At 28.1% G+C, this 10528-nt stretch overlaps 1 protein-coding gene across 1 annotated transcript; it reads right to left on the minus strand.

The window, feature by feature from the left end:
• Positions 1-8816: 8816 nt before the first annotated feature.
• On the minus strand, positions 8817-10289 carry LOC137805955 (EPIDERMAL PATTERNING FACTOR-like protein 2). The gene is made up of 3 exons (XM_068605832.1): positions 9538-10289; positions 9412-9446; positions 8817-9305 (listed from the first exon to the last, which is right to left on the minus strand). Exons 1-3 carry the CDS (start codon positions 9644-9646, stop codon positions 9060-9062), a joined length of 390 nt encoding a protein of 129 aa, XP_068461933.1. The 5' UTR covers positions 9647-10289; the 3' UTR covers positions 8817-9059.
• Between the last annotated feature and the right edge of the window lie 239 nt (positions 10290-10528).

Below are 10528 nucleotides of genomic sequence, written 5' to 3' on the forward strand. Positions count from 1 at the left end.
AGGTAAGTAGATTGAATTTATTTGATAATTAACTAATACCAATTATGACTTTGACATCAGAGCATCTTGCAGGTACACACACTCACCCATAAAAAGAGATCGTGTTTAAGAACCGAGAGATCCAGTTGACCTAGCTCGGAGAAGTGAGAGTCTGCAAGTCATATTCAAGCCCAAACCGAAAATAGAAGAGTAGTAAATCAAAAACTGAAAAACCAAATTAAGATAGAAGAACAAAAAGTCAACAACCTTAAAAGAAAGAAGAATGTTTCTAAACTCTTGCCACAACCGTTTGAATTACAGGAGTTAAGATTTTTCAATATGTATGATATTTAAAAAAAAATGTTGGTAGAGTGGTAGTACTTTATCATATATATCAAAAGTTTAGTCTTGTGAGAAATTATTTTGACAAAAAAATTGTTAAAATGCCCAAGGTTGATTGACAACACCTGATTGATATGTCTATCTGATTTTAAATAGATTAAATTTTAAAAAAAACATATTAATTATATTGAAACAAAACTTCATCCACTTTCGACTCTTTTAGTTAAGGTTGAATCCATAACTCATATATTCAATAAAAAAAATTAAATTTAAATAAAAATAAATACATGGTATAATACATGAGTGTTTTACTTATGTAAGAATACCAAACCTTAATTATTACTATTTTTTTTTGCATACTTTTCTTTTTCTTTTTCTTCCAATATTACCATGGTCGCAATAATACAGGAGAAAACAATTCGTTTTTATTTATTTTGGATAACATTGTTTTTAATTTTTTATATAAATGAAGATAAAGTAGATATTAAAAGTGATGAAGTTGTTATGGATTTATTTAATCAAAATTGTAGAATGTTTTAAGAAAACACAGGTTTGGCTTCTGGAGTTAGCTAGTTTACTCATCACGGGTTTACACTTGGATATTATATTGGATTAGAAAAGCTTTGCAATAAAATATTTTTGGTTGATGATAGGTGGAAACCGCAAACAGTTAAAAACAAATTAATATTTTAATCATATTTGTTTTATTTTTTAATTTAAAATATTATTATAAAAGGTTTAATTTTTTTTTGTTTTGGGAGACGAACAGCTTGCGAAACTGGCAGTGTTAGAGACTGACACTGCTCTTCTCGTATATCTGACATACATTTGAGTTCAAATTTTAGCAGGTGAAGGTAGTAGGTGCTCCATTTGTACAATGTTTGCTGCTCATGTTTTTTCAACTTTCACTTATTAAGGAAAATATCTACCTTCCTTCAATTACCTTCTCCCTTACTTTTTTTCAACTCTGCATATCCTAAAAATAGCAGCCTAACTCAAGCCTTTTCACTCTGCTACTTCATTAATGCCTTTCTTTCTTCTATTAATCCTTTCCTAATATTAATATCTAAATCGTTTGTTATTTTATCTCTATTTCTGGCGGTTTTAAACCAATGAAAAACTAATAATAGTAACTAACATATATATATATATATAAATGCATTATACAAACTGAAACATATAACTTTAAACACATAACTTAAAATAAAAAGTTACATTATTATTGAATTGAAGCTGTAGGGTACAGTACATGTGCAGGTGACAGAGGGGGGCGAATGAGAAATTGAATATAATGTGATTTGGCGATTCTGAATGGATACTGTTATTGTAAAGGAAAAGCCCATTGGGTAAAGTGGTGTTGAGAGAAGCCCTTGTGAAGGAGGGGGAGGCCCAAAAGTGGGGATGTTTTTGAAAATGCATAAAGAATGGATGGCTGACAAAGGCGTGAGACAATGATGTGGGTCTGCTAGTTCAGGTTGGTTCAGGGCAATGAGCATGAGATTGGAACTAGAGTATGAGTTGTTTTTCCACGCCACACCAGTGACACCACAGGGATGGGGCAATTTCAAAACCCTGTTGTGTTGTATTGTATTGCCGATGATAAAGTGAAAGGCACAGGGCATAGGATGATAAAAAGAATCAGAATCCCCTTTTGGTTCACGTGGTCCCTCAGCTTTTCAGTTGAGTCTGTCCCTCTTTACCTTTGCACCAACATTCTCTTTTATCTTTTTGATTCCACCCAGGATAAATAAATAGTTGCAGCATGTTCCTCTTCTTGGGGTGGACCTCCCATTTCTCACACCCTCACGTGATTTCTTCTGCCACCAATCCCTCTCCTCTTCCTATATTCTTCATCCCTTGCTTTCATCTCTACTTGCTCATTCTTCAATTCTATGATAACAATATTGGTATTCGCCTTTAACCAATAAAGCTTCTGTTCTTTCTCTAGTCATTTCCTCACCAGAAGATCATTTTTATTTTGTCTCTTTCAATTCATAGGTTTTAACGATTTCTCTTATCTCGATTATTACAATGACTTTATCGTCATTCTGTCATGTATAATTCAGACTCTTTCTCCTGCTCCTTAAGTTGTTGAATCAAGAATAAAAAGTTGAACAAATATAGAATGTATGCAACGCCATTGGATTTTTAGATAATGCGCTGAGTTTTATGCTGGAATAGACAAAGCTTCTTTCAAGTTGCCCGTGTCTCTCAGACTATACCTATTTATAGGTACAAAAATATAGCATTCACCTTTCTCAGTATTGTAATTGTTTGCTACTGTGTATGTGGTTCTACTTTACCTAATGACAACTTCTTTTCTAACATAGAAAAGTTACTTACACTATCATAGGCCATATTTTTCAATTATATTAATACTTTCACATAACTAATATATAGTATACTGAATAAAACTATAAATTTGACTGGAGAATATCACTTTATGTACTTAGGTAAGTTTTGTCCTTTTTAATATTAGTACAAGCTCATACTTATGCATAAAGTAAAAAGGTGTCTGCACAATTTAATCAATCGAGTATCAATTTAGGGGTATCGACGAAATTCCAGTTCAAAAGCTCACTGTTTGTACTTTTATCCGACTTTTCCTTTATATTCTTCTTAAGTGTTTAGATTTTTTTTTACTATAAACATACTCTACTGTTGAAAAGGTAATTAAGTAAAAATAATTTTTAACTGATTAAGATTTAATTTAAAATAAGTTTTCTTTTACCCTAAAATATCCATTTTTACTTATTTTCTCTAAATATTTTCAGGTTTTACAAGTGCGGTCAATTGAAAAAATTATTCTCTTAACTATTTCAACTTTTAATAAAAGTTCATCATGAGTTACAATAATATGTATAAGATGAAAAAAAAACAATACTTTTTGTTGAATTAAACATTATATTAGATACATACTAATGAATTGATACATTATTGATTAATTTTGATTAGAAAAATATTATTAAAAGAAATTTTACGATAATGAAATTGAAATGTAAATAAGTGGAAGGAGATTTAGAAATATGATTAGGGTTTATGTTATGAAATTGAGATATGATTTATGATTTGGTGTTAATCCAAATAAGTATTATACAATAGGAAAATATATTTTTGAATTGTTTAATTTTTTTTAGCATTGTATTTTAATATTGTAACCTTAAGTTATCTGACAAATAAGTAATAAAAAGAGAAAGAGAACGAATAGATTCTAACAACTTAATTGTTTTGGTTAAGTTGGATGATGTTAGATCTTTAACAAATTGTTTGAAATAAATATTGTAATGTTATTTATGATGTTTATTGAATGTTTTGATTGATTCAAAATTTTAAATTTACATTGGTTATAATGACTTATGTTTATGTAATAAGTCAAAAAAAATAAAAATAAAAATATATATATATATATTTATTTATTGTTGATGAGATGAATGACTTATGTTTTAGTATTGTTTCTTACATGTTGTACTTGAAACTTTTTTTTAGAGCGTTACAATTATGGTATCATAATAAATATCATACCTTAAATATCTATAAAAAAAAATTATTAAATAGAAATTAATGTTAGAGATAAAAAATAATTAGTTAAGAGTGTTACAATTATGGTATCATAATATATATCATACCTTAAATACCTACAAGAAAATCATTAAATAGAAATTAATGTTAAAGATAAAAAACAATTAGTTCAAAGTGTGAAAATTATGGTATCATAATAGATATCATACCTTAAATACCTACAACGAAATCATTAAATAGAAATTAATTTTATAGATAAAAAATAATTAGTTGTTATATTGACTAAATTAGATACTATTTTATAAACTAAAAAAAATATTTGTATTAAAGTAGTTTCTGTTATTAATAAAATTTATAAATTGATATCTAATTAGCTAGCTACCAACTTTAAAATCTAAATTAACTGGTAGCTAAAACTTTGGTATACTAATAATTTAGAAACTAATTTATAAATTTTATTAATAATAGAAACTATTTTAGATACCAAATTTTTTTTTGTCTCTAAATAGTATTTAATTTAGTCAAAATAACAACTAATTATTTTTTATCTCTAAAATTAGTTTCTATTTAATGATTTTCTTGTAGTGAATATACCTATGGAGATGAATTTGTTATGTTACTGTTGTGTATGATAATGTATTTGGTAGAATGTTTGGTGATTGTTTATATGTGTGTAATCATATAGTTATATTTTTTAGTTAGATTTTTCTTTTTGAATGAACATAAATATATTAAAAAAGAAAATAATCTCAATAAATTGATATCAATGCACTCTTAGACTAAATCAAAATGTTTTTCTATTTTAGTTTTAAATCTTGTAACATAATTTAAAGCATATTTGAAGCAGTTGTCTGTTTGATTTTGGAGTGAACACTTATTTGTGTGAAGTGTTGTGTTGGGAATTGGAATTGCATGTCAAATAGTTTTCTTTTAAGTTGGTGGTTTCTACAATAACATTAGTTTCGATAGTAACATTTGAAGTTCGAGTAAGGTGTTCTCTTGTTGTGGATGAACACAAATTCAAGGTGAGTTTCATTTTCTTACCTTTGAAGGATATGAATGTGATTGTATAAAGGGATTCATTATCTGTCATTTTCCACATGTTGAAGTAGAGATGGTTTCGGCATAACAAGTTTGGAGTGACATAAAGGATGCAACAAGGTTTTTTTTGAAATTCTTACTCATATGGAGGCTAACCATGGAAGTGGGATGAACAATGTATTTCTTGATTGATGTTCCAAGGTTACTTCTAAAAAGGGAAGTGAGATTGTCTATTGATCTGGTTCTAGGAGTAAGACTCATATCAATGACTCCACTTAGATTTTAGTTGAATTGACGAAGTTAAAAAAGCAAGTGGAATATTGGTTTGAAAATAGTTTATGTAACCTAGTGTTTCTCCTTATAAAGCACCCATATATATTTGAAAGAACAAAAATAATGCTCCAAGTTTGAGTAGATTATAAATAATTTAACAAGTTAAGTATCAAGAATATGTACCACTTTTCAAGGATTGATTACTTATGGATTAATTATTCACAACATTAATGTTTTATTAGAAAATTTGAAATTGAGACACCTTATGATTGTGGTGAATGTTAAAAATGTTTAAAAGACACCTTTTAGGTTTAGATATGCCATTATAAGAACATGGTGATGTTGTTTATAGCGACGAATGTTCCAACTTTGTTTATGAACTACATGAACAAAATGTTTCATCAAATCCTAAACAAGTTTATTGTTGTTCACACATATAACATTCTTGTATTGTTGAAGATTTAATAAACACTTTAGGTCAATTTTAGATAATTGAGAGAAATAGTTATATGTTAAACTATGTAAGTGTGAACTCTAATATTATATCAACTCATGAATTTCTATTTATCCATCTAAAGTGGATGTAATGATATAGTGAAAATATCCTAAGAAAATGTCCAAAGTAAAAAGTTTTGTAGGATTAGTGAAGTATTAAAGAATATTTATAAAAAGATTAACATCATTGACTTAGATAACTCATGAAAATCAACCTTTTGTTTGGAGAATATATGTAGTATATTTTTTTGAGTTGAAGTAGAGGTTGATTAATTCTCCAATTCTAATTGTTTATAGGACAATGAAACCTTTTGGTTTTTTTTTATGCATCATATCCAAGACTTTATATACTTATGTAAGAAAAGAAAGTTGTCACTTATGCTTCTAGAAAGGTAAAAGTTCATAAGAAAAATTATCTTAGTCGTAACTTAGAGTTAACAACAATAGTTTTGAGTTTTATTTTGATATTTTTAGAGAGCAGAAGAGTATTAAGTATTTAATCGATAAAGAAAAATTTAAATGTAATAAAAGAGAAGGATTGAGTTTTTTTTTTAAAAGTACCATTTTCAATTAGTATATTATCCACTCAAAACTAATGTGATATTAAAATTAATAAAATAATTTTAGTAGAAAGAGCATTCAAATGTAGCTGTTGATATTCAAGAAATTAAAATTAATAAAATAGTTATGAGATTTGAATTTAGGAGTGAAGTTATTAAATAATCATAATGACTTCTTTGACATATCATCAAAGAAAATATAACTAATAGATCTAACTTATCTGTCAAAAAAATCGTTGAATAGTAAATAGTTAAATACTTCTCTTAGTTACACTGCTGATATTAATTGACTACAGGTGATAAAAGTTAAATTTGGTTTTACGTGAATAACCGTTATTAATCTTTCAAAATTTATCATTCTCTTATAATTAGTTTTTCTCACATCTTAAAGTTAGATAATTTATAATAATTCAATTTTTTAATTTTTTATTTTGTTACAATTCACTTTTTTTATTTTATTAAAATAACAATTTAGAAAAATATAGATAAAGAAATTAATACGTCTGTTCGATCTCATAAATTTTTTAACTGGGTTGATATTCAATATTTATGTAAAAATGCACAGTTTGGTAAAAACATATTACTTTGATTTAATTATTTTATTATGTCCTAATTTTAATTTTTAAGAATTAATTTAATGAATTTTAAGAGTGAAATTTATAATGTGTATCTCTTGAATATAAATATGAATTTTCATTTGAAAATATTGAATTTAGTAAACAATACAATTTTGCTATTCAGTTTAAATAATGTTTCTGAAAACAAATTATAATCATCACATATTATAATGTCTTTGTAGCAATGTTTTTTTTATGTCATTTAATAAAATAAAATGATATCTAAATTATTAAGTAGGAAATAGAATAAAAATATATGTTTTTATTTGTTTGATCATGTAGAAAATAATATATATATATATATATATATAATATAAATACTTTCAATAAAAAATATTATTATTTTTACTTTTCTTCCTTTTTTTTATCCTCCTTATATATTCCTTCAAAACAAACAATGTAAAAATTAAAATAAATTTATACTTAATATAATTTTCTAATGAAAGAATGAATTTTCACAGTCAATTAAACACTATTTATAGCAGTAAAAGAAAACACACATTTTATAGAGGGAAAAGAATACGAATCTTACGTTTTCAATTTTGAATTCTAATTTATAATAATGAATAAATTAATAAACATATAAATATGAATCATCACATAAGTTAAATTAAAATATTGATATTATTATTCAGTTAAATAGACAAATAATTAGAATATATCAATAATATAAAACTTTCACACTACTATTAAAGAAAAATCTGTATATTGTATATTTTTATAATAATATTTTATTCACCAATAAGCTTAGAATTAGTAGACTTACCATGGATGAAAACTATACTCTGATTTTAAAAAAAAAAACATAAAAGACAAATGTAGATTATACAAATCATTAACATATTTTTATCATCTTATTTAATAAAGTCTGCGGCAAATAATAGTTATTTATTCTGACTTATGACCTATTTTTAACCTTATTAATAATTTGTATTTTTCCAAGAACAAAAACTAAAGCAAATAATAGTGTTATTGGTGTAGTCATGTCTGCAGAAAAGAAAAAAATATTAAATCTGAAATTGAACACGATGGGATGCAAGAACTAGGAAAAACAAGACAGTACAGTGCAGAATCCCTACCTTCTGTTGTCATCTTTATTTTCATTTTCATCTCAAACATTTCTATAAAATACTAATAAAGCTCCTTCTGATTCATCATCTCACTCATAGTCTTGTCACTGTAAGTAGAAGTAATCATCTCCCAACTTGGTTCAGTCTCAGCAGTATTTATTAACCATCATTAACGTAATCAGAAGTTCAGTAACACGTTACCGGAAAACCTGGCCCTTCAATATCACTTGTCTTTGTTTTGATTTAAGGAGATCCTTTATTTCCCTTCACTGACTACTGATAAGCTGATTTCTATAAGTCATCTTATGTTATGTCACCATGCCTTGCATAATTGGTAAAACATTATGCATAACACAATATATTACAAAATCATTTTCTATGCACTATCAATTTGAAGTAATTTATATAACGCCTACAAAACAAAATAAAAAAAATGGGCAATATAAAAGTGTATGTCATTACAGTGTAAAGTGGGTAGTCTTGTCTGTATACATTCTAAATCGAGGGCATTTGACAGTTCAGATGAACAATGAAAGAAATTCAGGACTCAAAATCAATCTTTTGCACGAAAATCTAGAGGGTAATCAAACATTAACATGTCAATTTTTTATCTGTTGCTTCCTCTGGTTACGCATTGCAGAGGTGACTGCTATAAAAAATACTGACAATAAAGTTCCTTAATCAGAAAATCGATACTAGAAACAAAAGAGATAACAGCAGGGCATGACATTAGATATTCAAAATCAAGTATCCTGATTCTATTCTTTAACCTCATGGTGGTGGAGTTCATTAATGGAACATGTTATATGAAACTTTTTTTAAAATATCAACTCATATAATATCTATTTGTTCTTTTAACAGAGTGTTGAAAATAATTAAAGGAGTAAATCAGAATATTTCACATTTCACTAGCTCTGAAATGTTAGAACGAATAAAGCTATATAAAGGAGAGAGCATTCGGTGCTATGACATAATTTACAAAGTAAATTAGAGAAAAACTTGTTCCTAAGAGAGAGGAGAATGGGAGGAAAAAACTATAAACTATAAAAGGCTCCTAAAATCTGAAAAGGATAGAATCAGTTAAGCGTGTATAATCATTTACAGAATTGACAAATTGATATTATCCTTGATATATGAAAGAACTAATTGTGATACAATGGGATTCAGGGGTTGAAAATGAGGTTCCCACATTTGCACTTCCAACTCATGGGCTTATAGTTGGAACTACTACCAACCCTGGCATATGCTACTGAAGAAAACTTCAAAGAATTTTCCTTTCTGTTCTGCGCTTGGGGGTTTGTGGGCACCTGAAGTGCCTCACAGTGCTCACATGATCTACACCTTCTCTCACATTTTGGTGGCCTTGACCCTATTCTTGGCCTCAGTAGAGTTTTATCATCACTTATTATCTGCAGAAATTATCATCATTCCAGTAAACAAAAAAAAAAAGTATTTCCCTGTATCGATCAGTTCAACAGAGAAATGAAAACGTTTGCTAGGGAAGCGAAGTTTTACCTGATGAAAATCACTTAGTTTTTTAGTCATTCTACCTGTTAGAACAAAGAGAAAAAAACAACAATAATAGTTAGAGTTGGTTTCAACTTACTTTGCACTCAAAAGGTTTGGAAAGTGATCATTTACCTTCAATAACCAACCCCTTCTGGATCCAGCTTGAAACAATCAGAAACAAAAGACAAATGCAAAGGAAGCCAAGTCTTTGACCACAAATGACATGGTGATCAAAGCCCATTTTAAGGAAAAGGGAAGTATGAAACTTGTATAAGCGTGGGAAGGTGCTAATTATAGGGACTTGAGAGGGGACTTGAGCGAGAGAATGTGCTAATTATAGGGAGGGAAAAAAGAGAGATAGGAGGAGAGAAAAGACTTGATAGAAGACAAAGATGATTTACTATTTAGTAACTGAGGGAATGGAGGAAATTAATGGGATGAAATGAATACCAGTAACTGAATGACACCATAACAACTAGCAAATAATATTTTGCCAAGATTTGTTTACATTGTTGAGGTGATGGAACATGGAAAGACAACTGAGAAAATTTCAGAAGTGGAAGAAAAGGAGGACCCCCGAAAAGGGAAACACTTGTCCTTCGGTTGGCGAGCCCCTACTCAAACAACAACCAGAGATTGTATAATAATTGTTCGAAAGAAGAAGCCTCACAACCCTGAGAACTGCAAGTAGATGATATGAAGGACATAGAGCACCACAAACAGCAAAACGCCACAAATTTTACAAGGTGTGAGGGACAAGTTCCCACTAACAGACATGCAACTACAACTAGGGATTTTCAGTTCTTCGTTTATGGTATGAGCCCTCTGATTTATGGATCCAACAAACACAAGGCTCTGTGGGATGAAGGATCATATTTTTAATTAAAATTTATAAGTATTATGAACTTTTTTTTATTGGAACAAAACCTAGTACAATTGTGCCCACACTATATCAATCACTTTCTACTACAAAGTTAGGACAATGAATCAAGAGTACATTTTATCATTTTTGTCTTTTATTTTCTATTGAGTATTGATCTCTCTAAAGTAATATCTAAAGTAATAGTAGCCCCTAACAAATTTGGTGTTTTTACTTATCTACCTCTCAAACCATCTACAAAGA

The sequence above is a fragment of the Phaseolus vulgaris genome, chromosome 3, assembly GCF_000499845.2.
Source record: "Phaseolus vulgaris cultivar G19833 chromosome 3, P. vulgaris v2.0, whole genome shotgun sequence".
In the NCBI taxonomy this organism is placed as follows: Eukaryota; Viridiplantae; Streptophyta; class Magnoliopsida; order Fabales; family Fabaceae; genus Phaseolus; species Phaseolus vulgaris.

What these genes read in the sequence shown, in the direction of transcription:
- LOC137805955 (XM_068605832.1), bottom strand. Translation starts at nt 9,646, where the DNA reads ATGGGCTTTGATCACCATGTCATTTGTGGTCAAAGACTTGGCTTCCTT. An exon ending in GAAGGGGTTGGTTATTGAAG is followed by an intron (nt 9,447 to 9,537) that starts GTAAATGATCAC and finishes TTGTTCTAACAG; the next exon opens with GTAGAATGACTAAAAAACTA. An exon ending in AACTAAGTGATTTTCATCAG is followed by an intron (nt 9,306 to 9,411) that starts GTAAAACTTCGC and finishes TAATTTCTGCAG; the next exon opens with ATAATAAGTGATGATAAAAC.